Consider the following 26,686-nt stretch of genomic DNA (forward strand, 5'->3'; position numbering starts at 1 on the left):
AGGAGCAGGGAGACCAGGCACCCAACACAATGTAATAACATACCATACAGATTGGACAACATGATATTTTATTAACTAGAGGAAAATACACAATAAGATATTTAAATGAGTTCACCCAAACTAATTACTTATTGTCTCCACCAGCCGAAGGCTGAGGGAGAGTATGTTTTCCCCTCCGTCCGTCCGTCCGTCCGTCCGTGCGTCCGTGCGTCCGTGCGTGCGTCCTCGCAGTTTGTGAACAGCTAATCTCAGTCACCGTTGGCCCGATCGCTGCCAAACTGAGCACACACACTCCCTGGATGCCAATCTAGAACCTCTGCCCCACATTTTTCAAATCAGCCTCATGGTGGCGCTATAACAGGCCGATTTGTGTGGCCTGGTTGTTACCAGCTAATCTCCGGCGCCGTTTGCCCGATCGCTGCCAAACTGAGCACACACACTCCCTGGATGCTAATTCAGAACCTCTGCCCCACATTTTTTAAATCAGCCTCATGGTGGCGCTATAACAGGCCGATTTGTGTGGCCTGGTGGAGACCTGTGCTCGGAAGAGCACTGCTTCTAGTTTTCTATCAATTGCACACCTAATGAAGCCTTAAATTCACGGATATTTTGTAGTTTTTGTCACATTCATAAGCCAATAATTTGATGAGCGGTGGAGTCTCTCATTGACATGTATAACAAATTATTGGCTAAGGAATGCAAAAGAAAAAAGGCTTCATGTGGGTAATTGGTAGAAAATAAGTCATTTTTTAAACACTCCTTTAACCATTTAAACACTCCCTTAATGTGCTTTCACCCCTCAGGCCAGGAACACATTTTTGTGTATTACAGACAGTACATGTAGAGTATGTAGCAATTTTTGAAAAAGATTGTATTTTTTTATTTTTCTGAAAATATTCTATGAAAGCCAAAGGTGTAAGCTATCAAATAGTTTTTTTAATTTTGTTTCTAGTTGCTACAGAGGCTGAGTAATATTTTTTCCAGGAAAACAGTGGGTAATTTTCAAATCCCTTTAAGGCTTTTTTCAAATTGGACTTAGGCCTAAATGGGTTACCAATGCTCAAATTTCTGCCTCATCGCTTCCTCCGTCATCTGTCCTCCAGCATGGCAGTGTTACGGTGAAATTGGTGACCTGCCTATGTGACAATCGTGTAGTAGACATATCAAATAACATCAGTGTCCTAACATCATTATCATTGCAGGTTGCTTATTAGAGTTCAACTTAACTTTTTTTTCACTCCACGCCAAATCTACAAGCAGATAGCAGATGTACAATCTTACAATAAATTGTGAGCTTGTAGATCGGCAATTTTTGGCCAATATTCCCCACATAACTTAACTGGGTTCAAGTGGTAAAAAAGTTAAAGAAGCTTCCACCAAACTAGAAAACCTGACTAACCACCTCCGCTAAGAGATATACAGTACAGGCAAATATACTTTTGAGGAAGAGCCGATCTGATACAGGAAGGAGATTAGAAACAACTCATGTGACACCATGATTACTGTTAGATGGATATCATTTTTCCAGAGGAGAGTTCTGCCTTTTCAATGTAACACCTGATGCATGCTGTCCGGGAGAGGATTGGTCATAAATCCAGTAGAAATGTGTGTGTGTGTGTGTGTGTGGGGGGGGGGGGGGGGTCTGTCTTCCACTTTGCAAGCTGTATAAAACTATTGAATATAAAAGAATCTATAGATTCATGAGAGCTTAAATGACTACTAATCAGTAATTTAGTCTGAACCTATAACTACCACACGGCCATCCAGTTTATTGCCATTCATCTTCCTACAGTGTTTGTGGGGAGCGTGTCGATATTGCGACATAACATTTGTTCGGCGTTACATTTGTTAAAACGTTCCAATTGACGCAGGTGAATGTTAACCTGGTGAAATGCTAACCTGCCGACGCTGGTGAATGCTAATCTTGGTGAATGTTAACTACTATGCCTAAACCTAACCCAAACCTCAGTAAAACTATGCCTGAACCTAACCTAACCATTTCGACATTATTTTTTAAATAATGAAACGTAGAGATATCGAGATTTTCCCATTTGTCTGGGCCTATGTGTGCATTCCGATGTGTATAACATTTAAGATGTGTGTGCGTTGTTTTTACCTTACATGTAGCTTATGTATATTGTACTAGTTAGATTTTTTCGTATTGCTTTTTCTTATTGTTTTGTTTTTATGTGCAGCCCTTTGAAACGTGATCTGTGATATTGGGCTAAATGAATGTGACTTGACTAGTTTGCCAGCAGTGAGTTATGGACCTAAGATCAAAGACTTCACATGTGAATGTGGCACCATGCCATCTGTGGAGCCTCATCAGGCTCGATCAGAGGAGAGCCTTTTTATTTTACAACATGGCTCTGAAAAGAGGTGGCGGTCTAAAAGAGGGTCTGTCTGCCTGTCTGTCTGTCTGGAGCTAATCTCAAACCACTGATCCTAGCAGAGACACATTTCTGGTGCATGCAGTCACCCAGCGGTGTAAAGTAACTGAGTACATTTACTCAAGTACTGTACTCAAGTATAATTTTGAGGTATTTTTCTTTTACTTTACTCGAATATTTCAAATTTTCAGTACTTTTACTTCTACTCTATATCTCAGACAAATATTGTGCTTTACTACAATACAATTATTTGAAAACTTTAGTTAAGTTACTTTGTAGATTTTGATTCTTATCACAAAACATACATTAACCACCCTTATACCGGTACTTTCCGATCTACAAGTGAGCACACATGCGACACGCTGTCAGCTATTTTCAAAATATTATTTATACATTTCATACATCTGTGGGACATTTCAATGAGTACTTTTACTTTTGTACCATTATTAGACCCTGTCTTGTTAACCTGTTTATCGTCTCTTATGAGATGGAAACCTGTCCCAAAACTGTTACTTTTTCAGGATTCAAATTCAAAAACAGCAAAAGTGAACAGATCTACAAGCTGAATTTCACTGCCTGAAGTATGATCAAGTAGGGCGTTAATATAATTGTACAAAAAAACGCCAAAAGTTAAAAACATGAACATAAGAGGTTTCTGTGCGACAGAGACGTTATGAACAATCCTTGGTCACGCTGCACCTCTGGATCACTTTAAATAAAGATGAACCAAACACACATGCAAAGCTTCGAGGCTTAAAGGGTATTTGGGGGAAATAAGGTCAAAAGTCAGTTTATTGCCTTCAGCAGCAAGCGAAAGACCAGCTGTAACCAATTTCCTTGGGAAGCCAAAAGTACTAGAGAAGTAACCGAGAGTGGAGGATTGCATCAACAACACTTGATTCATGATATGAAATTATAAATGAATCACCTCATTGCTAAAGTAGTGCCTTTGCAGTGATGTAGTGTGGACAGAAACACACATGACATCATTCACATCAGTGCAGATGACAGGGAAGGCTAAAAAGGCAGGGCATCAATCTGTGAGTGCCAGTGTAAGGCTGCCCTCTACAGGTGATGAGGAGTAAAGCTCCTCAAAACAGAATAGGCTGATACCATGAAGCACAACCTGAAAGTGAAACAGTGCTTCCATCTCATTTATACATGCTTAATAAAGCATAGATAGTCCTCACTCAAAATATCTATTAACTACCTTAATAGATCACAAGTTTTAACACACTCACTAACCATGTATAAATTCTTATGTTCAAAATGTACTTAACTAAAATTACAGTGCTACCCAATAGTTAAAATAACTAAGATGAAAAATAAATCTAATGAAATGAACAAATCTCAGATTTGAGAAACAAAAATTTGCCTGCAGTCTGAATAAAGCCTTGGACTTAAAAGTTATTATCAACAACAATGTTCATGAGTTTTACCGCAAAAATGTTTTATTAAATACAGCATAGCAAACAGGTTCATAGAAGGCTAATGTAGACCACTACACAAAATAACAGTTAAATAATGTATTCGGATAGAAAAAACATTTCTTAATGTACAGTTTGGCAACATTTCAATTTTTCATAGTTTCTAAATACATTTATATACATAACAAATAGGTTTGGCTGCTTCATAGGGTAAGGGTAATATAGGGTTAGGGCTAGGGCTATTCTAACAGTGCTAAATAAATATTGAACAAAACTTCAAGTAATTAGACATCACAGTAGAACTTAACTTAAGTGTTCAACAAGATGTCCCAGTGCTATTCACCTTTCTCTTGTTAACCTACAGTCTGGATGAATACAAGAACGCTCGCCCCAAAACATGCTCGCCCCAGGTCAAATCCTGGTATTCCTAAACGTAAGTAACCTCAGTAAAACTATGCCAAAACCTAACCATATTCCTAAACCCTAACCCTATTCCTAAACATAACCTCAGTAAAACTATGCCTAAACTTAACCTTAATCCTAAACATAACCTCAGTAAAACTATGCCTAAACTTAACCTTGTTCCTAAACATAACCTCACCTCAGTAAAACTATGCCAAAATCTAACCTTATTCCTAAACATAACACAGAAAAACTATGCCAAAACCTAACCATATTCCTAAACCCAAACTTATTCCGAAACATAACCTCAGTCAAACTATGCCTAAACCTAATCTTATAACTAAACATGACCTCAGTAAAACTATGCCTAACCCTAAACATATTCCTCAGTAAAACAAATACTTAATAATACAAGAACCGCTGGGGGTGAGCGGCCCGCGAAAGAAAATGGGGGCGAACATTTCAGTGACCCTCTGGTTCAGTGGTTCTCAAAGGTTTTCAATTACAAAACACTCTTGAAGTTTCAGACTCCAAAGGGTCCAAGGGACCAACAAGTAATAAAATAAAACCGATGCTGAGCAAGAGCAGAGTGCAGACCTTTTGTTCATGATTGCTTCAATTTCAAGAATCCCCCATGGATCGAAGAATGGATCGTGCATAAGCGACTCAATTTTAATACAGTATATAAACGAATCGTTAACCACTTGCATTATAATATACAAAACAGTGTTGTGCTGATCTAGAAGCTAACAACATCATGCTCTGTGAGCTTGAAGGTCAACTATTTCTAATATTTCTAAACTATTTTTTTCAAAATATGACAATTAAATAATAGGAAATTTTTCATACAGGTCATTGTAGGTCAAGTTATTTGTTATACCTGCCCTACAAAGCCATAAAAGGCAAACATAAATGTTAAGTTTTATTTATATGCAAGTCCATGAATGACAATTATTTGCATATAAGTAAATTTCATGATTGTGACAGCCCTAGGGCTGGGTGCAATAACCGTAATACCGCGGTTGTGTAATTCATACTGCAGTCAGAGTCAATCTAATGCATTGCAAGACGGCAAAATCTTGAACCGAAACTTAACCACTCCAAACACCTGCCAAAACGAAGACATAAATCTCTAAACCAACACCAAAACTCAATTCTTCGTGGCTACTGTCCTGCAAACGGATCCATTCTTAGTGGTACTAATTTTGAATATTGATTTGTTGGAATTATTAAAAAGGAGCTTATTGATGAATTGAACATTTTGAGCTGTGCTAACCGTTCCTACATCTGGCTTGGTCTGTTTGTACATACTGTATGTACAGTATGTCCCACACTTGGCTCATTGGCCAAGCTTCGTGGGGCACTTAACGAAATGAACTCATGAAATGCACCACTCATTTGGTGTTTGTTTTTTTTAAAGCAGCTGCCTTTTTTTTCTTCTTCTTTTTTTCTTTTGTTGCTCTACAACAATGGTTCTCAACCTGTGGGTCGGGACCCCCAGAGGGGTCCCCAAATTATTTTGGGGGGTCCCCAGAGTTTTGGTTAAATGTTAACATTGTTTTTCTCACTGAACAGTAAACAGTCCAACACACAGTGTATACAGAGTATCTGCACATTTCTAAAGTTCACAACGCAACGCATCGCAACGCAAGGCGTTGTAGATCTGCTATTTTCACAATAGGACCATGTTATACAAAATCAAATCCTCAACTTTGTACTCTTCAGGGTGGGGAGTTCCCCAGTTAAAATATGATTATTTTGGGGGTCATGGCCTGAAAAGGTTGAGAACCACTGCTCTACAGAAAGACAGAAACTGAGATGTACCAAAAGACAAACCAGTGGGTTACTCCACTGACAATAAAAATAGTGTCATGTGGAGTAAGGTATTCATGTTATGCTGTCTAACCTGAAGCAGGGTTATGATTGTGTCTTGGCTGGGGTTTCCAGCATGTCGTCAGCATTTAGACAAGATCTCCTGACAGCTTTTGTAAACCTTCTCCAAGCAGCTCAGCCTCGGCTTTGAGCTCTGAAAGACAACATAATAATACCTTTATTACAGACAGTTTGGTGGACTATTTTATGCATCCACTTATTAGAAAACGTTCAATAATTTTCAATCTACAACCTCACACCATGTCGTACAGTGGCACGTTAGTGAGCTTGTAAAGCGTCTAATTTTGAAAGAATTCCAAAAGGATAAAACTTGGGATACATCAGCTGCATTAATGATGTTGTCAGAAATAATGGCTGGTACAATACATGGGCCTGACAGCTGACATACAGTATATTATGGTCAGGCTCTATACTAGGACTAGCACCATTAGTATGGGCTGGTTGGGCTGGTACCTAGACGGATGGAAAGCCGGGTGAGATATTGGGCTTTTTTTCATCACCAGGCAGAGGCTCTGAGCCACTGCTGCTACATAGGAACCTTTTTAAACCATCCACCGTCCACCTTGGAGACACAAGAGTGTGTATAATGAAATGACACTGTCCCATAGCGAGTATTAGTGAGGATGTTGACTAACACTAGACCTGCAAGGTACTAGATTTTTCTAATCTTTATTTAAGCGCAGACACACTATTCTGTTTTGTCCTTACCTGAAACAAGGGGACGACACTGGACACTGCACTGGGGTCCGCAGGGTCCTTCAGCAATATGCAGAGGTAATAGATGATTCGATGCTGAAATGACAAGACAAGACATGATGCATAGGAATTGCAATTAACAGATAGAGCCTGAGAGATATATCCATTTGGCTGAAATGGGTCAAACATCAGTATTGGCAATTAAGCAGCTGATGTGTCCCGATTTATTAAGTGGTTGCTTGTTTATTATAGCATCAAAGTTAAATATCATTTTCCTATATTGAAGTTTAATATATTAACTTAATCTTATATATGTTCTCTAATAGAAACCTTTTTTTCCAATCGATTTAAAACTGACATAATATGGGCCAAAAATGTATCAGCAACCAAAAGTAAAGTAATTCCTCACCATGTAAATGGCTTCGTTGATGACGATGTCCTTGATCTTGCTCATCTCGATGAACGTGGTGCTCTCCCGGCCGGAGGCGTAGCTGGACGACAGCTGGACGCCCAGCGAGCCGATGAGCAACAGAGACTCGTGGTCGATCTTCACAAAGTGGATGTGGAGCGTCATGCCCACCAGGGTGACCAGGATGGCACAGGACAGCACCGCCGTGATCTATGCCATTAAAAACACAATGACACAACAGGGTTATTATACCAATATATCCAAAACCTTCTTTTTTTGTTATTATTTTAAAAATGATTTAAAATCGTGAAAATAGCCGATCTACAAGCGTGTGCTTAATGTAGATATGCTATTTTCACTCGTTTTGTGCGACAGTCATGTATGATGAAGCAGGGCTTTACTTTACGAAAACATACAAATTTGAAACTTTGAGATACGAGGTTTCTGCCCGACAGTGACGATATATATTATAACCAAAACTAACAAAATTTCACAACAATGCACAAGTTGTGAACTTCTTGAACTGCTACTTTCAGAGCACAACACCCAAGCACAATCAAGCATAAAAATGATTTAAGTTCCACCAGATCTCTTCTCCACTAGTCCCTCCCTAAAATTTTAGTCTAGTTTTTATTTGTTGACGAAATTGTCAATTATTTAGTCTTAGTTTGTCATCAAAGCTTAGTTTTTATTTAGTTTTCATCAGTGGAAAAGCGTAGTCGACGAACACTTTTTTTGGTAGGTTAACTCAATATTTTTGCTTAAGTTTTAATTAATTTGGTTTGAATTTATTTTTTACTGATTATATGCATTACATTAAATGGAGTTATATTTACTTACCGGTAATTACAAGCCAATAATATTTACCGGCGGGAATGGAACCCAGGACCTTCTAGCTGTGAGGAGACGCCACTACCCACTGCACCACCGTGCGCCAGACTGTTAAGTAATATATTTTATATATTACTATATATATGTATATATAAAGACATATTAGAGAAACAGATAACAGATAAATCAGCCTGCAGAAGTCGGCGAAGTCCCAAGGGAGCCACGAATAACGTTGCTTGGGAGCCGAATAACGTTGCTCTGGAGGAGGACCAATCCGCTTGTTTGAACGATACAGATCCTTCCCGTTTAGCCGTGCCTCACCCTCCTTCTGGATCTTCAGAATGACGTCATCGTCTCGCTCGTCAAGTGTTCGTAGCGAGCACTTGCACTTGCTCATGGGCGCTCGGCACCTGTAGCACATGTGGGTGCCGCAGCGACACTTCACATGGTTGCATCCCTGGGTCTTGACCAGGGCTGCGCGGCACTCAGTACATTTCCTCACTCTCGCCGCCGTCATGCGCTCCTCGTAAAGGACCCTGATCCTGGTCTCGTCCATCGACGACAGGGCCTGCTGCTCGCACGTCTTGCCCGCGTGCCGCTTCCATTGGACGCCACACGTCCTGCAGCTCTCCTGGCGGCATTTGGGGTCGGGACAGCTGAACACCGACACTCCCTTGTCCAACAAGGCCGGGAAGTTGCAGAACGGACAGCGCACCAGTTCGTCACAGTTGACGGCGGCGACCGCCTCCTCCGCTTGTCTCTCGTAGTATCTGCACAGGATCTTAACCGGCAGGACTTTCTCCAGTTCGCACGGCGGGTACGAGCAGTCGCACCCGCCCTCCATGCACCTCAGCTCCGACCGCCCGGAGCCAAAGACTGCCTCCTGCGCGTATTTGACCAGGCACTCTTTACAGAAGAGGTGACCGTCCGAACACTGGGTCATCTTCTCAAATGCAGACTCACCGTAGCAGCAGCCACACTCTATCAGTTGCTGGCTGTCCATTTTATATTCATAATCCTCCTCATTGGCCTGCAATGCCAGCAAGAGGTCATCTCCCACTGTATCCAGCTTGCTGTGGTAGTCAAATATGCCATCAGTCCACCGAGTCCGTGTCCCTCCATACTTTGGCAGGATGCTGGTGTGAACTGCTGTGGCTGCTGCAGCCTCCTTTCTCCTGGGATACGACGGGTTTTCTAACAGTAAATTACACACAGCATTCAAGTTGTTGTTTTGTTGAACGAGTTCTGCTACGTAGTCTTCCTGGACATCAGGGAATACGTCCAACACCCCGATGATCAAAGCTCTAACAGGAGCCATCAGATACTCAGATCTCTCTGCCCGGATCGGCCTCGCTTTCATCCCAGACCACGCGGCATGGAAACGGTTGGTGAGGTTACGGTTAGGCATCGTTTTTGTGATGTTAAAGTTAGGTTTAAACATAGTTTTTGTAAGGTTAAGGTTGGGTTTATAGATAGTTTTTGTGAGGTTAAGGTTGGGTGAAAGATATTACTACACACACCTGGGCAAAACACCAAAGAAAGAGGATCTTCCTGGTTGGGGTCAGGTGCTGGTGCTGGTGCCAGAATGTGAAAAGGTGGAGAGGGAGATTGATGCTAGTGATATTTTTGAATATTTTAATATTTTTTAAAGGAATTAGTACTTGAATCAAAGGTAAAACTTGAAAGTTCAGTAGAGTAACATTTGAATACCTTGAAACAAACAGATCAGTGGAGTGTATATGTCCGCCAGAGAATCCTCTACATCAATATGTTGTCAGTCTTGCTCAAATATGGAGCTGTGTGGCAGTCCATATTTGGACACAGGTTTCTGCATTAAATCAATATTTAGAACCAAATAACCGAAGTAATCTTGCAATTCTTTTATGATCAACTGCGTTGTTGTACAATGGTGACGTCGTACACAGATAGTAGTCGGGGGGGGGGGCACAAGCCCAAAAGCTCAAAGAAAAGAGTTGAACCGGTGACGTCATGACATTCATTTGGTCATTAAGGTACACAGAATGAGAGGCCTGCTCTTCCGGAAACATTGCGAAAATATTTTATGGTCATTTGTATATTCAGAAAAAGAAGAAAATCTGCATTGAGTAGCATGTGAGGGGTCAAACTACGAGTTCTTCATGATTCTGAATCCATTGCAAGTATTTGTTTTGCATGAAAAAACATTCCTTGGGCTAAAAACTTCCCCACAAAAATGTGAAAAGTGATGAGTCATCACTTTTTTTTCGAGAGTAAATGAGTGAATAGACGATTAGACGTCCTACAAGCTCACACAGCGCCGGGATGAGACTCGTTGTGGGCTTTTAAGTCTGCTATTTTCTAATAATTGGCAAAAGAGAGATTTTAATAATAAGAAGGGGTCTTTAAAGAGCCTGTAAACAGGAAAACCCCCGTTTCGGGCATTTCCTGCTGAAAGCAGTTTGTCTGGGCGGTGCTAAACATCACACATGATGACACCAAGGCCCCAGAACCGCAGTAGAACAGCCAAGCTGCCGACTGCCGTCCCATATTGGAGCCAATCCAGGAAGTAGAGGTACTTCCAGATGCTTAGAACGCTACTGAGCAACTTTTATTGAAATGAATAGCTGGGGGCGCGGCAGTTTGTCCTGGAGATAATATATTATAACTCCATGGATGACACGTAGGTGAGTTTCAGTGATGTCATCAGTCACTGATGGTATAATTCCCAACTTCTGATGGTATACCCTAGAGTGCATCGTCAACTTTTGCCTAAAATACTTATTTCACTCCCTTCAGTGGACCCCCCCCCCCCCCCACACACACACACACACACAGCCCTTAGCAGAAAAAGTTAAACTAAAGCTTAGTTATTTGTCATGACTCAGAAACTGATTTTTATACCTGTCAACCTATGTGCAGTATAGGTCAGAAGTCACACACCTACCTGCAGCCGTGTTAAGTAAATAAGTGCATTTACTCAAGTAATGTACTTAAGTACAAGGTATTTTGACTTTACTGGAGTATTTCCCATTTTCAGTACTTTTATTTCTACTGCTCCACACTAAATTTCAGAGTCAAATATTGTACCCCCGACAATTATTAGATTTGTTTAATTATGAGTTACTTTGTAGATCTGGATTATTATCACAAGACAAAGTCACCACTTCATCCCTATATACATTGTGGCAGTTTGAAAAGAGACGATCTACAAGCTGCCATTTTCAAAAGATTCTTATATGTTTGAAAACTTGTGAAACAGGAAATTCTGCATAACGGGTACTTTGACTTTTGGTAGCCCATTTAGACCTGAGGCCTTCTAAGAAGCGCCCATACCTGTGTGAAGAAGAACACGGTGTAGGCCAGGAGCCACACACAGCAGGTGGACACCAGCACCTTGCTGATGGACAGCTTGGCCGAGCTGATGGTGAACTCCCTGCAGAAGCTGGAGTGACTCTGACAGTCCAGAGAGATGCTCCTGCCGTCGATGTCCGTGAAAACAGGCTCCTCTTCCATCGTGGAGCTCAGCGCAGCAGCGTCTGTCACATCACATGAAAACCACGGTTTTATATTTGATTTATCTGCAGCATGGTGGAAAATAATAACATTTACTCAACTACTGTGTTTATACTTTGGAGTTAGTGTGGTTGCCCAATAGGGCAACACATTATAGTCCTGGCCTGGGGAAACTTTATTTATTACTAGGGTAACTTTTCCACTGCCATTGGAAATTGACAGACAGATAGACTTCCGTCCGGGGATAGGGAATCAATGGAAGTGGGAATCAATGGGAGTGGTAATCAATAGGGAATCAATTGGTCGAGCTTCACGTGACAGTTAGCTTACTGTAGAATATAGTCACGTCAGCAACCACGCTTGTAATTTCCAATTGCATCTTTTCTAGTTTACTTTAGTATTTCCATTTTGTATTTGTAATAATACTTTATACTCTACTGCTCTTCCGCCAATATGTAGAATGCCCTGACACCATCCATTAAAATGATGTATAACACTGGTTTCTTTAAAAAAAAAAAAAAAAACACAACTCAAAGTGTCTCCTTTGTTTCTCCATAGGGAATTGCTGTCTATTTGTTTATTTCAAGGGAATCTTGCAATGGGCCTGGTGTACAAGATACACTACACCACTAAGATACCCATGTACCTGACAAAATACTTCCAAAACGTCAAGGATGTTCACAATTTCACACCAGAGGCAGCTCCACAGATCCTGTCCAACCCAGATTTGGCTCAAACAATGGGTTCAATTCATTCTCCTGCTATGTCGCAAAAAAGTGTAAATCCCCACTCTCCTTTAAAACCACTCTGAAAAGTCACTTACAGGTGGCTGCCACTCGAAACTGGTAAAAAGACTAAGCCTATCCTTACCTCACCCCTGATCTTTCTACTGTAAACACCATTTATTTCCTTATTTTGTTTTACAACTTTTTCTCCTGCATAGTATTGTTTTGCCTGTCAATCATTCAATGTTATACAAGTTAAAAAATAAGCCTAGCTTCTTGTTTAATATCCTTTCAGTTGACCTTGTACCAGTGAACTGTACTCTGTACTGTCATGTTCCCTTTCCTATGCAAACTTCTAATAAAGTCTCCAGTTCAATCAATCAATTCATTCATACAAAACATACATTAACCACTTGAGCCCTATTTTATTATTCGAAAATAGCTGACCTACGAGCTTACAATGCTTTGCATTGCCCCCAATCAGTTGTAGCCTACATTTTGAAAATGTTTACAATCAATCAATCAATCAATGAAGATCATGGTGAAATAAGGGCTTCATTTTAATCATTTATAAACAACATCGTGCCAGGGAATGTCGCTTGCCTAAAATAACAGATCTGCAAGCTGTTTCAGTTCTTTTAGGCAAGCGACACCGTCGTACTGCAAAGTATAAACTATGCTATAATAATAACATCGAAATTAAACCTTGATTAGCATTAGCATAGCAACAACAACACTAGCTAACCTACTGTAGTTGACGCGTGATATTGACAGCCAGTCGGCTAAAACATAAGTAATGGATACACAACGAACAGATAAATAAACATAACGTGTCACAAGGTCGTGGATACGTACATAGACACAGCCGAGATCAAAAGAGGAGAGTAAATATTAAATATTAAAACTATAAACTAAGATAAATGATGCCCAAATGACCAAAATCCGGCTTCTTCATTGACAGCTGCTGGAATGTGCAAGGCATCATGGGGGATGGAGTTTGTTTCTTAGAAAATGTCAAATGACAAATGATCATTCATTTATATAAATATAATATGTTTTTGTTTTTGTTTAGTTTTTGTTGTTGTTTATATGTATTTTCAATGTGCATGGCACACAAATAGTGGCAAAAGGTATATAAAACAGACACCCGTCCCATGTATATTGGTCAAAACGAATAAATATTGGAAAAATACAGAATAAAAAATATTAAAAAAAAAAAAAATTTTGAGATTGAGATACAAGAAACACACATTTTCTTTTAAATCTAAAATTATGTAAAAAATATATGTTTCCCCATGGTTTCCCCCCCCCCCCCAAACTAATAAGACAAACACAAGCTACTAAATCCTACATCTCCCACAATGCACGGCGTTCCGCAACAACCCTTGACCCCTTGCGGATGAAAACAAGTCTATCAGCTGATGTAAAGCAGCAACAACATCTAAACCACAGGAGATCAGAGCTGATCTAATCAATGATCTCCACCGATCATCTTCGTCTGTGCTAATCGGGGGGGTCGGCGACGTTAATTCCAGCGTCGTATTTTGACGAGGCAGCGTAATAACATTATTATTACTACTGTTGTCCTGCCGATGAGACCCACCGGCTAGTAGGGCTGCTTACAGCTGCTTCTCCCTCTATAGGTCAATTTTTAATGAAGGTTGTTTTGTTTACGTTTGTCTTTCTGGAAGTGTGTCACTTGGTGTAATGGTGGCAGATCGACCAGGATCGATTCGACAGTGCCTTCCAGTGTCAGTGTGTTACGGATTAGATCGATAGTTGTTTGTTTTATTTGTTGACAAAATGAAAATGGCATCGCACGCTGGCAGCGGCTGAAGACTGATAAAGGATGATTGACAGGCCAACGTTGAATGGATGAGCTCTGTTTCATGTTGTAGCCTTGTAATAATGTCGGGTCATTAAATTAAAAGTTATTGATTGTTGCTGTCATATCATATGTCAGCCAGTCAGGGTGTGTTTTCTTTTATATTCCATAGGCTAATAGCCTATAGTTAGTTGTAATGAGAGAATTGAAATATGAGATATGAATTAGTTGATATCATTATTAGTTTTTATAGTGACTTAATGGAGAGAAGGGCACTTTTGGAAGATTGAAGAAGATATTAGTTGTTATAATTCCTGTGCATAGTGACTTGGAGGTGATCTGTGCCATGTACTAGTGTGTCACACACTGGTTATTACAGTGTTGAAGTTTCAGCCACAGCTGTGGGGAGTGAGTCAGCACTTTGAGGAGACCTGGATTACAAGTACATCTACTCGAGTACTCGGCTTAACTACACTTTTGAGGTACTTTTACTTTTTCCATTTCCATTTTTCAATACTTTAATACGGCTATTACTGCACTATTAATGTATGTCAGAAGCAAATATATATATGCATACTTATACAAGAATTTGAAAACTTAAGTTAGTACTAGTTACCTTGCAGATTTAGATGATTATGTTTACAAAACATACACTACTAGCCAGTTAAGCCTTATATTATACTTCTCTATTTGAAATGAGCTAATCTGAAAGTTCAATTGAGCTGGAAATCAATGGTACCTTCTCTGTATACATATATTTTTGATGGAATACTTTTGTCCTTTTCTACTTTTGAAAATGTTTAGAAAAATCTTGAAGGTGTTTGAAAAATGTAGAATAATTAGTTAGAAAAAGTTTGAGGGTTAGTGATTTAAGCCTCTATCAGAGTCCAGGGTGAAGAGCTATTCACTCCACCGCGTTGTAGTTTCCTAGCTATCACCTAGGCTTTGTTATGTATTTTTAGGTGATAGCTAAAAAACTACACCGCGGTGAAGTGAATAGCTATTCACCCTGGACTCTGATAGAGGCTTAAGAAGGCATTTCGTAGAAAGTGCATGTACGACTGTGCTGCACCATATGTCAGAGCTGAGGCAAACATAAACAAACACATGTGAGTGTTTCTTCTTCCCACCACTGCCGGATGCAGAACAGGTGTTGACATGAGCGCCCCGGGCCCTCCTCCTCCTCCTGGGGAGAAAGGCACGAGCGCAGCGCTGGTGTGCCAGGAGAGCTATGCGTGCGGGGGTTCAGATGAGGCCGCCTTCGAGTGTGACGAGTGCGGCAGCCTGCAGTGCGCCCGCTGCGAACTGGAGCTCCACCGGCAGGAGCGCATGAGGAATCACGACCGGGTTCGGATTGCACCGGGTCACGTTCCCTTCTGCGACTCCTGTAAAGGAGACGGCGGGGGTACGCACGCTGGCAGCTGCTCGGGCAACGGCGGTCGCCTGAGGGCTGTGGTGCGCTGCCAAGGCTGTAAGATCAACCTGTGCGTGGACTGCCAGAAGCGCACACACAGCGGCGTCAACAAGAGGAAGCACCCGATGTCTCCCTACCCGCCGCCGCCCGCCAAGCCTCCGCAGGACGGCGCCCTGGCCCTGGAGGAGGAGATGATGGAGGCGCTCAGGGCCAGGCTGGAGAAAGTGAGCAGCTTCCTTCTGGTGGACGAGAAGGAGGACATGCAGGTGAGTGGTACTACCTGTGAAGAAGACTCCCTTTAGATCAGTAGGCTCGTAACCTGTTGAAGGACTCCCCATGACTGTCAGAGTTACAGACCTGTAAGAGTCAGTTTGGAATCACCTCAAAGAACCCTGATGGTCTCTGGAACCCACAATTTACAATTTAGCAGACACCAGAGTGACAGACAATAGGCAAGTACAGCACAAGGTAATACATCAAACACATAGAAATAGTAATCTAACAACGTAGGTAGACTAAGAACTTATTAAATAAAATCAAAACAATGAAAACCATCAACATCAATCTGTACATCGAAGCAATAGACACTAGCTTTGATGTACGAACGAAGCAACTTTGAGAACCACTGCCATAGATAAAAAAAACTGCATCTCTATCAGTCATATCACACATTTGATCCTTGTTTACATGTAGGTACTGTAGCTAGATACTTTATAGGTCCCAGGAGGGGAATATGGTTACCATGCAGAAACACATTTAGTATACACACAGTGTACAAGACAGGACGATGCACTTAACAAGAACTCTATCCCCGGTCCCTAAAGTCATTTGACATCATGTAACTAAAAGAACATACCCAAACAACATCAATATCAATACAATTGACAAAAACAAAACAAAAAAATAAAAAACAATCACATCTCTAGCTCTTAATTAAAATAGAAGAAAAAACTCGAAAATCAACACAACTGTTGAAAGCAGTCACCTTTTACGAGCCATTTTAGGGAGCCAGTGCATCATTGCAATGCGGGATGACAGCTGAAGCGACAGAGTGGATGAAATCCGTGGAGCTCCTCTCCGCGATGAGCCGTTGGCTGAAGGTGCCCAGTCTGCATTGCTACTGTCAGTAACCTGTGCAGGGGGCTAGAAGTTTAACTCCATGGGTGTCAGTAACATAGTCTCGCGTAGCGAGACACCTATTCCACCATCTCCATAATGCTATATGGAGTCTGGAATTACACCTCCCGAAATCTAAGAATGGAAGCTGTCATCTGTTCGTCATTTCCATTCACAAACATTTTAGAATTTCCATTTCTGATAAGCAGCATCTATCTAAGATCTATCTAAACTGATGCTTACATCCGCTTTATCTTTTGATCATTTCCAGAGCCTCCAAGCTCCAGACAGTATGACGGAAGCGTTTGAAAATTGTGCGAGGCGAGACTAGTAATGTAGTTCATATGTGCCCTCCTTCTCGTCTCTCCTCAGGTGAAGGGTGAGGACGACTTTGTCAGCAGGCTGGGCTGCGAGCCAGATCAACTCCTTAAGGTGGTCTCTATTTTTGGCAACACCGGCGAGGGCAAGTCGCACACCCTCAACCACACCTTTTTCCTGGGGAGGGAGGTGTTCAAGACCTCCCCCACCCAGGAGTCCTGCACCGTGGGCGTGTGGGCGGCCATGGACCCCCTCCACAAGGTGGTGGTCATCGACACGGAGGGACTGCTGGGGGCCGGTAAGGAAACCGACAACGAATCATGCTATCGCTTCATGCCATCGTCTCTGTCGGGTGGAAACCTCATTTGTCCAAAACTGTTATTTTTCAGGATTCAAATTCAGAATCAGTAGTAGCGAAAGTAGCAGATCCTCAAGCTCGAAACAAGGTAAGAAGCAATACATTTTGAGCTTGTAGATCTGCTACTTTCGATGCTTTTCTGTGATGGACCCTTCCGGGTTCATTTGGTTCCATTTGGACACTATCAGAGTTATGATAACCGCTGTTGTACAGTAGACAAAGTTATTCTAAGGTTTGGTTCGCTCCTTTCTCTCGGTCTGCTTGCCAGGAGCCAACCAGGGCCAGCAGACGCGGCTGCTCCTCAAGGTGCTGGCGGTGTCTGACCTGGTCATCTACCGCACGCACGCCGACCGACTGCACGACGACCTGTTCAAGTTCCTGGGCGACGCGTCCGAGGCCTACCTGAAGCACTTCACCAGGGAGCTGAAGGCCACCACGGCACGCTGCGGCCTGGACGTCCCTCTGTCCACGCTGGGCCCCGCCGTCATCATCTTCCACGAGACCGTCCACACCAAGCTGCTGGGGACGGGTAGGACAGGACGCACCATCTGAGCAACACCTTCAAAATCACCTTCAAAATCACTCTTTTCTTTATCTCTGTCTCACTGTTTGTTTTGTTTTTTTCTCTTCTTTTTTTCTTTCTTCTTTTACGATGTTTTTGGGGCTTTTGCCTTTATTGACAGATTACAGTAGGAAATGGGGATCGAACCCACGACACGCTGTCAGGCTGCATCAGCAGCCTTGGTTCCCAGACGGCTAGGGTAGCAGTCCGGGCACCATCTGTTTTCTTTTTGTTTTTAAAGATATTTTTTGGGGCTTTTTGCCTTTATTGATTGAGATGGCGAGTGAAATGCAGCAATGGCTGTTGGGATCGGGATTCGAACCTGCGACGTGCTGTCAGGCATCAGAGCCTATGTGGTATGCGCCTTGGACCGCTAGGCCAACAGTCGCCCCCACCATCTGTTTTCTGACCCCCTTTTTTATACCTATATCACATATATTTATATTTATACCAGTAAAAATGGGTTTTAATCTTAGCCTTAAATACCTAGGTATACCTGTTTTGTACCTCTGTTTTTGTATCTCTGTTCTGTCTTCCTTATGTAACGTAATCTATTGCTGTTTGCTGTTTGTTTTTAGGTTTTTATTTTTGTGGGGACTGTGGAAAACTTGCATCATTGCCGGTGTCCGGTGTTTTTACATTACATTGATATGTATTCTTCATTAATATACTGTGTCCTGTCTAAATAAACAGATAAAGTAAAGACTCTTTCTCTACCCTCCTCTCTCTCTCCGTTTCAGACAAGCCCTCGGACTCGGCGGAGCGCCTGCTCACGGAGCGCTTCAGGAAGCTGGCTCTGTTCCCGGAGGCCTTCAGCTCGGTGCAGTACCGCGGGACTCGAACCTACAACCCCCCCACGGACTTCAGCGGCCTGCTGCACAACGTGGAGCTGCTGCTAGACAACAACACCACCCGCTCGCCACGCTCCGCCAGCGTCATCTACAAGGCCCTGAAGGTAACGCTGGAGGTCGAGGTGTGGTAGAGTGAAGACAGGACCTACCGTATATGAATGCACTTATTCTCATTCAGACGCATTTCTGAAAAAGGCATGTAAACACCGAATTTGAAAAAACAATTCCTATTTATTCCAAAACTAGGGTTTCACCATGTATTGACATGTTGGCCCCATATACCAACTTAAACAGCTTGAATGTACCATTTACTTGCACCAGCAGAGCGTGCAAGTATGTAGGTAGGTAGGTGGGTAGTTAGCTGTGTGTGTTTAAGCGTGTAGCCCAATCAGAGACCAGCATTTCTGGCAACGTCATCATTAACAACCAATGAGGGACCAGCATTCCTGGTTATGCCAGTGGTGATCACTGGCATCGCCATGATGCAAGTTGGCACCTCGACAGAGTGCAGTTCTAGTTACTTGTACTGTAATCGTCTGGGTTTGTATGTACTGTAGGTGTCCCCCTTTTTTGAAGACGTAGCCTTGAAATGTCGTATTCCTGATGATTCCTGATGATGCCACTGGTGATGTCAGCAGAGTTTGGTATACTGTACAGGGGTTGACACTAACGCCTGCCCGACTGCCCGCCAGTGCCCGGGGCAGGTAAATAATATGGTTGGGCAGGTGAAGTTTGCTACCAGGTTGCCTGACTGGGCAAGTGCCCATTTTGAGTAACATAATAGGCTATATGTTTCGTTAGCCTACTTGAACGCTGAACAGGGCTATATTAGACTAGTGTTCCGCCTCTCTCTCTCACTCGCTCTCTCTCTCTCCCCCTGTCCCTCCCTCCCCACACACACTGAACGAACGTCTTGCAGTGAGATAGTTTGCTGCGACATGAGCTCCCTTGAAATCCGCTATTCTACAAGCTCACATTATGCTAAAAAAGACGTGCATCGGACACGATGAGTGCTCAGCTGCAACTAATTGTGGCCATGACCCGAAGGCAAGTAGAACATGACCTGCACTTGCCCTGAGAACTTAGTGTCAACCCCTGCTGTATAAGAGCATTCTTGGTAATGTCTTCATTAACAGTTTGGCTGCTCTTGGTAGCCAAACACGTTCACAGACGAGATAAGGTTTCCATGGTAACCCGCATCTCAGACGCTTGCTACGGGTGCTGGTGAAAGAAAAAACTGCATACATCATGACGCAACGCAGCCAGAAGCAACCGAGAGCGGCCATTATCCATTGACTCCTATTCTATACTGAAACATAAAAACGGCTTTATCTCGAAATAAGGTGCAAATAACGCCGAGGAGGCCGAGATCAGCTTGTCTTCACGGCGACACTATGCCGTGATGGTCGGCCCCGGTTAGGATTTTAGTTTTCGCGACCGTTTGTAAACAAACAGATCTCCTTCCTGGATCGTCAGTGTACACCCACGTGCACACGCACGGAGCTTCCGGGGCTCTTCAAAATAAAGCGCAAGTGAATGGTGGCGTCCTGAGTGTTAACATCCAATGAGGCCAGCAGCCCTATATACCTTACTTCTCTCTCTGTCTGTCTTTTAGTAGACATTTTCTCTGAACTGTACTGTCCTGTACTTTTCATATACGGAACTTCTGATAAAGTATTCAATTAATCAAATGTCTCTCTGACGCCCCCTACAGGCATTGAGCGAGCGCTTCAGCGGGGACATCCCAGATGAACACGTGAACAGTAACTGTTTCTTTCCAGATGAATACTTCACCTGCTCCAGCATCTGTCTCAGCTGTGGGTGCGTGTCTCCTCTTCCACCCTCACCACCACACTAACAGCCATGTCTCAACACCATGCTCTGCCTAAACACAATGGACAGAATAGATACAGTACATAGATCAGGGTCCCCACGGTTATTATATTCCTGGAATTAATGAAATCTTTTTGGAAAATGTTTGGATATATAATATATATATAAATGTTTTGGTGTGTGTGTGTGTGTGTGTGTGTGTGTGTGTGTGTGTGTGTGTGTGTGTGTGTGTGTGTGTGTGTGCGTACAGGTCAGGCTGTAAGAACAGTATGAACCATATGAAGGAGGACGTTAAACATGAAGCCAAACATCGATGTCGCTACTCTGTACAGTACGACAACCGCATCTATACCTGCAAGGTGCTCACACACACACACACACACACACACACACACACACACACACACACACACACACACACACACACACACACACACACACAAATTGTGCTTTTTATAATAACTTAAGCGACGAGTCTAATACCACTTAAGCTCTATTTCATACTTTGGTGTACATTATGTTGTGAGGAAAAAAAGAAAGAAAATACCATAGTTGATCTACTCTGTTTTTGAAAAAAAAAAAAAAGATTATTAAAGCGATTATTTCCTCATAGACAACCCATTAAAACCGGGAAAGCGTCTCATTTTAGATTTTTGCGTTGGCTATTCAAAAATAGCAGATATACAAGCTCACCGGTGCGTCAATAGTGCCACGCTGCGAGCTTCTACATCTGCAATTTTGGAACATTTTGGAAAAGTCTTTAAAGTGTGAGAACTACTGATTTAGAAGATACATGTAGCACACATACGCTCTCTCCCGGCTACACACAATACATAATGTGTGTATAAATGTGTTGTATCTGTGTTGGTTTGGTCAGGCCTGCTATGAAGGAGGGAAGGAGGTGGTCGTTGTTCCTAAAACCACAGCGTCGTCTGACAGTCCGTGGTTCGGTCTCGCCATCTACGCCTGGTCAGGGTACGTTTGCCGGGAAACACAATAAAGGAATGGATGTGTCATAGCTGTTCTTTAAAAAAAAATGTATAAGTGATAATAAACAAACACACTTTTATGGTTTGTCCACGTCCACAGGTATGTGATCGAGTGTCCCAACTGCGGTGTGATCTACAGAAGCAGGCAGTACTGGTACGGGAACCAGGACCCTGTCGACACCGTGGTCCGAACCGAGATCCAACACATCTGGCCAGGGGTTAGTTAGTCCTCCTCAGTGCTAAAATCTAGACCAGGGGTTAGTCCTCAGTGCTAAAATCTAGACCAGGGGTTAGTCCTAAGTGCTAAAATGTCGTAGATTGTGCATCTATTGTGCATGCCGCTCGTTAACGTAGCATCTCATCACTGTGTCTCTGACTGCAGTCGGACGGCTTTCTGAAAGACAACCACAACGCGGCTCAGAGGCTGCTGGACGGAGTCAACTACATCTCCCAGTCTGTGTCTGAGCTCAGCGTCAAGCCTGCCAAAGCTGTCACCTCCTGGCTCACTGACCAGATCGCCCCCGCCTACTGGACACCCAACTCCCTCATCCTGGTACGTAGAACCTAACCCAACAGTGATAGAGCACAGAGGTCTTTTAAAAAAAAGAAATTATCCCACAATTTTGTAAACCATTTTTCACCCAGTTCCAATTGCCCAAGACCAGGATTACTGCATGTTTTTGAGCGGTGGTCACACCGTCTCCTATGTGTGACTGTGTGTGTATGTTAGTTTGCTTGACACACACACACACACACACACACACACTCTACGCCTGGTCAGGGTACGTTTGCCGGGAAACACAATAAAGGAATGGATGTGTCATAGCTGTTCTTTAAAAAAAAACACACACACACACACACATACACACACTTTTCTTGTGAGGGTACCTACCCTAGGGGACACAGGGAGAACATGCATGGGCACAAGGTCTGACATCACTGCCGCTAGAGGGCGCTAACCCTCTGGGTCACAGGTTCATTTTTGATATTGTAATTCCCATAGGCAGATCTTAGATCACATCATATAAAAACTGTGTTCCAAAAACGGTGGTGGTGATGGTGATGATGATGATGACGACGATGCTGTGTTTGCAGAAATGCTACAAGTGTGAGTGTGACTTCCTGCACAACGACACCAAGCACCACTGCCGTGCGTGTGGGGAAGGCTTCTGTGACGCCTGCTCCTCCAAGACGCGGCCCGTCCCGGAGCGGGGCTGGGGCCTGGCTCCTGTCAGGGTGTGCGACGCCTGCTTCCACAACCGAGGCATCTCCACCGGTACGTTACTGCAGGGGTTCCCAAACATTTTTGTCTCAAGGCACCCCATAAATATATATTTTTTTAATCCAAGGCACCCCTACATTATAATTTTCACTCCCATTACCTTATATTTATACCATATCATCGTCGTCGGGTGGAAACCTTGTATGTCCAAAACCATTCGTTTTGTATCTATCATGTATAAAATGTACTAAACTAGTGAAAACAGCAGATCTACAAGCACACCGCGAGGCGTTGTGTGCTTATAGATCGTCTGTTTTCACTAGTTTTGTGCGACAGTCTTGTATGATGAAGCAGGGCTTTGCTTTACCAAAAGATTCCAAATATTATCAAATTATCTTGCGGCACCCCTGGACTGCTGTCACGGCATCCCAGGGTGCCCTGTCACCCACTTTGAAAACCCCTGCGTTACTGAACAGTCACTCAGTAGGAACAGTGGTATGTTACAGAACCATAGACTGTAGAAAATATGTACGGTGGTTTCTATGCTGCGAAAATGTTGCTTTTTTGGTCCTTGTACAGGTGCCGCCATCATTGTAGAAATCAACATTCATTGGTAGAAATGGTACCATCTCAAATGCTATTGGTTGCCAACGGTCACGTGCAACCGCAGGGATACTTGGGAGAATGTGGTGTTGAGCTTGCCGAAAAATAAGGCACACGAAGAAGAATCATCACAAGCCTATGATCACAAGCCCCTCCTACAGCATACCCTGCTTTAACATCAATTATAACATAAATTGGACCACATTTTCACAAAACGCATATCATGGTGATTGAAACGAGGCTTTAAACTAGCGACAGTAACCATAAAGTATTTATGACAATGTTTATTAAGGTAACAAAATCAAATGTAAAAGTTTCGGGGAATAGAATGGAATCCTATGGAGAACATGTTGCTACTGGTAACAGAACAGCGAAACTAGTGGCCAATCATAGGAACTTTCGGTTCCGCGTTTGCTTCATTTTAAATCCGGACAATTGGCCCCCTGTACAGAACACAGTCACTCAGTAGGAACAGTGTATTTTCACACCTTTACTACATTCAGTAAAGGTAGCTCTCCACCAAAAAGACTACTACAGATTACAGAGAACACTGGCAGTCGAATGAAGTCGGGAGATCCGTCGGTTGGAAGCTATTTTTGAAAATGTTGACTTTTTGTTTGTACTGCACTGTAATGAACATAATGTGTGATGTGTGCGTGTGTGTGTGTGTGTGTGTGTGTGTGTGTGTGTGTGTGTGTGTGTGTGTGTGTGTTGTGTGTGTGTGTGTGTGTGTGTGTGTGTGTGTGTGTGTGTGTGTGTGTGTGTGTGTGTGTGTGTGTGTGTGTGTGTGTGTGTGTGTGTGTGTGTGTGTGTGTGTGTGTGTGTGTGTGTGTGGTTGCGGCCCGCACTGAATACAAAACACTGATGCTGACCTTCAAAGCAGCCAAAGGTATGGCTCCTCCATACCTCCAAAACCTGATCAACCCCTACACCCCCACCCGTTCACTTAGATCAGCCAACACAGGGATGCTGACAGAACCCTCGCTAAAAGCCCCAGGACAAAAATCCACTCGTCCGAGACAGTTTGCCCTCCTGGCCCCCAAGCTGTGGAATAAACTCCCTGTCGCACTTAGAACAACGGACTCACTCGCTAGCTTTCGCCGTGGGCTGAAGACTCACCTTTTCAGACTCCACCTAAACCCTTAGCACTACTGAAACACTCAATGACCATACATGAAGCTAGTTAGCATTTGTTTTTAGGTTTTTTTAGAATCCTTTTTTCTTTACTGATTGTATTGTTTTTTTAGATTGATATTCATATGCATTTGTTATATTGTTGTTGATGTTCTGACATGTTATCTTGTTTATTATAGTGATGTATTATCTGCTTATTGCGAGTCGCTTTGGATTAAAAGCGTCTGTTGAATGCCTAAACTGTAAACTGTGTGCGTGTGTGCTTTCCCTCTACCAGAGCTGCTGGACGCTGCGTTGGAGGAAGAAGAGGGAGGAACTCTGATGGCCAGGAAGGTGGGAGAAGCGGTCCAGAACACACTGGGAGCTGTGGTGGGAGCCATAGACATCCCTCTGGGTGAGACTCACCTTCATCCATTTAAGGGATTATTAAAGACGGGTGCCATGATTTGTTTACCCCCTAAAACATGATCATCAGGTATTATTGCGACCGAAGGTCGCAGTATACCATGAGAAATGTCGTAGCTTGTCTCCGTCTGTCTGTCTGTCTGTTCAGTCAGTCCTTCTGTCGGTCCGTACACATTTTTACAGTCTATTGGTTCCCTTGTCACTGTGACATCACTCTGACATCATGCTCTGATGTCACTGTGACCTCATGCTCTGGCTTGATGTCCCTTCTATGCCCATATATTTTATGCCCATATATAGTCGACAATGTGATGTCAGAACATGCCCATATATGGGCATTCTCAGATAACACTTGCAAATTAATGACATCCTTGTCCGTTTTATGCCCATATATGGAGAACCGTTACCTGTCCCAGTGTCATCAATATTAAGGGCATATCTGGTAATGCCCATATATGGGCATGTTCTGCCAATCTCAACAGGCACTGTTGAGATTGGGTAACTGGTCCAATATACATCACTGGCCATAATTTGGGGACCCCCTGGGGGTCCCGACCCCTAACAGAGTGTTTCTACTGTAGCATTGATACCTTTACTTAAGAAAAAGAATGTAATACTTTTTTCCACCACTGCCCCTCATCAGGTCTGGTGAAAGACGCGGCGCGGCCGGCCTACTGGGTGCCGGACCAGGACATCCAGTCGTGCTGCGAGTGCCGCAAGGAGTTCTGCCCGCCCCGCCTGTCCATCCACCACTGCCGCGCCTGCGGCCAGGGCGTGTGCGACGACTGCTCCCAGGAGCGGCGGGCCGTGCCCTCCCGGGGCTGGGACCACCCCGTCAGGGTCTGCAGCGGGTGCAACCAGAAACCCGGTGAGCTCTAGCAGGAACCCAACCCAACGGGACTCGGACCCAGACTCGGACTGCGGACCGGACTGGGTCACAGTCCAGAAGAACCACCTGAAAAGCCCCCAGCATCCGTATTGTGGTTAGGGGTTGTAACGCGCCGTGAGCTTGTCGACCGACTGTCTTCCTGCGAAAGCTTTCCCCACAATAGAAAAGACACTAGCGTAGAGCCCTGAGGGACTCTGGTCAACCATATAGGGTTTAAGGAGGAAGAGGAGGGTGGGGGGGGGACTTAGTAGCAGATCTACGCTCTTGTTGTGAGCGTGTAGATCGGCCTTTTTCGATGCGTAACTTGCGTGTGAATCTTGGCTTTTCCTGTCCACACTCAACTCCTCCATCCTTCTTTACACTGTTTCGCTCTAATATAACTATACACGCACACCAGACGCGTTGCAGATTTGTTTTCAGAGCGAGGCGATTCAATGTTTAGTCAGCTTGAAGACGGCGCCATCGAGCTATGTATATCACTTCCTACGGGAATCTACGCAAGGTGAAACGTTTTCAACTTAAGTGACATCTGACGAAGTATCCAGTTGGAGAAGTTAGTTTATTGTGCGTGAATGGAACTAGTGAGGAAGAGATTTGTCTTGTGTTCTGGCAAGGCGAGTCAAGTTTCAACAACAAAGCAATACAAAGACAGTGCTTAACACATAACATTAAGGACACGCTGTGCTCACTTGAAAACTGAAGCGATGAATGAGCACACAGACATACAGTACAGTACAAATATAACCGTTGCTGCCGTGACCACATTCACAAAATATCAGTCTAGCAAAAGCGGCTTCTCACGATTCAAGCGACACGATTATCGTTATTGTGTCCGGTATGAAACTGCGGAGAGTACCTTAAAGCAGGGGTTTTCAAAGTGGGTGACGGGGCACCCTGGGGTG

The 26,686-nt window shown here is 43.3% G+C and overlaps 2 protein-coding genes across 3 annotated transcripts; one reads left to right on the plus strand and one right to left on the minus strand.

Moving 5' to 3' along the window:
- Positions 1 to 5,536: 5,536 nt before the first annotated feature.
- pigh (phosphatidylinositol glycan anchor biosynthesis, class H) lies at positions 5,537 to 13,230 on the minus strand. The gene is made up of 5 exons (XM_080744594.1): positions 13,121 to 13,230; positions 11,361 to 11,563; positions 7,218 to 7,427; positions 6,821 to 6,904; positions 5,537 to 6,245 (listed from the first exon to the last, which is right to left on the minus strand). The coding sequence occupies exons 2-5, from the start codon at positions 11,538 to 11,540 to the stop codon at positions 6,174 to 6,176; spliced, it is 546 nt and encodes a 181-aa protein (XP_080600720.1). The 5' UTR covers positions 11,541 to 11,563; positions 13,121 to 13,230; the 3' UTR covers positions 5,537 to 6,173.
- A 469-nt stretch (positions 13,231 to 13,699) lies between these two features.
- On the plus strand, positions 13,700 to 25,986 carry zfyve1 (zinc finger, FYVE domain containing 1). 2 transcript variants are annotated; one of them, XM_080744424.1, is made up of 13 exons: positions 13,700 to 14,572; positions 15,236 to 15,770; positions 16,993 to 17,236; positions 17,565 to 17,825; positions 18,599 to 18,813; positions 20,424 to 20,530; positions 20,793 to 20,901; positions 21,420 to 21,517; positions 21,632 to 21,749; positions 21,914 to 22,084; positions 22,627 to 22,807; positions 24,768 to 24,884; positions 25,539 to 25,986. In XM_080744424.1, exons 2-13 carry the CDS (start codon positions 15,249 to 15,251, stop codon positions 25,772 to 25,774), a joined length of 2,379 nt encoding a protein of 792 aa, XP_080600550.1. In that variant the 5' UTR covers positions 13,700 to 14,572; positions 15,236 to 15,248; the 3' UTR covers positions 25,775 to 25,986. The 2 variants fall into 2 exon arrangements, with proteins under 2 accessions (XP_080600550.1, XP_080600551.1); XM_080744425.1 differs by having other exon boundaries at positions 15,241 to 15,770.
- The last annotated feature ends 700 nt before the right edge of the window (positions 25,987 to 26,686 follow it).

The sequence above is a fragment of the Nannobrachium achirus genome (genome assembly GCF_963921795.1).
Source record: "Nannobrachium achirus genome assembly, chromosome: 16".
Taxonomy (NCBI): Eukaryota; Metazoa; Chordata; class Actinopteri; order Myctophiformes; family Myctophidae; genus Nannobrachium; species Nannobrachium achirus.

Coding starts and splice junctions, on each gene's coding strand:
- pigh (XM_080744594.1), bottom strand. CDS start 11,540: ATGGAAGAGGAGCCTGTTTTCACGGACATCGACGGCAGGAGCATCTCT. Junction 7,428..11,360: donor CCGTGTTCTTCTTCACACAG/GTATGGGCGCTT, acceptor TTAATGGCATAG/ATCACGGCGGTGCTGTCCTG. Junction 6,905..7,217: donor TCAACGAAGCCATTTACATG/GTGAGGAATTAC, acceptor TTGTCATTTCAG/CATCGAATCATCTATTACCT.
- zfyve1 (XM_080744424.1), top strand. CDS start 15,249: ATGAGCGCCCCGGGCCCTCCTCCTCCTCCTGGGGAGAAAGGCACGAGC. Junction 20,531..20,792: donor AGCATCTGTCTCAGCTGTGG/GTGCGTGTCTCC, acceptor GTGTGCGTACAG/GTCAGGCTGTAAGAACAGTA. Junction 20,902..21,419: donor ACCGCATCTATACCTGCAAG/GTGCTCACACAC, acceptor TGGTTTGGTCAG/GCCTGCTATGAAGGAGGGAA.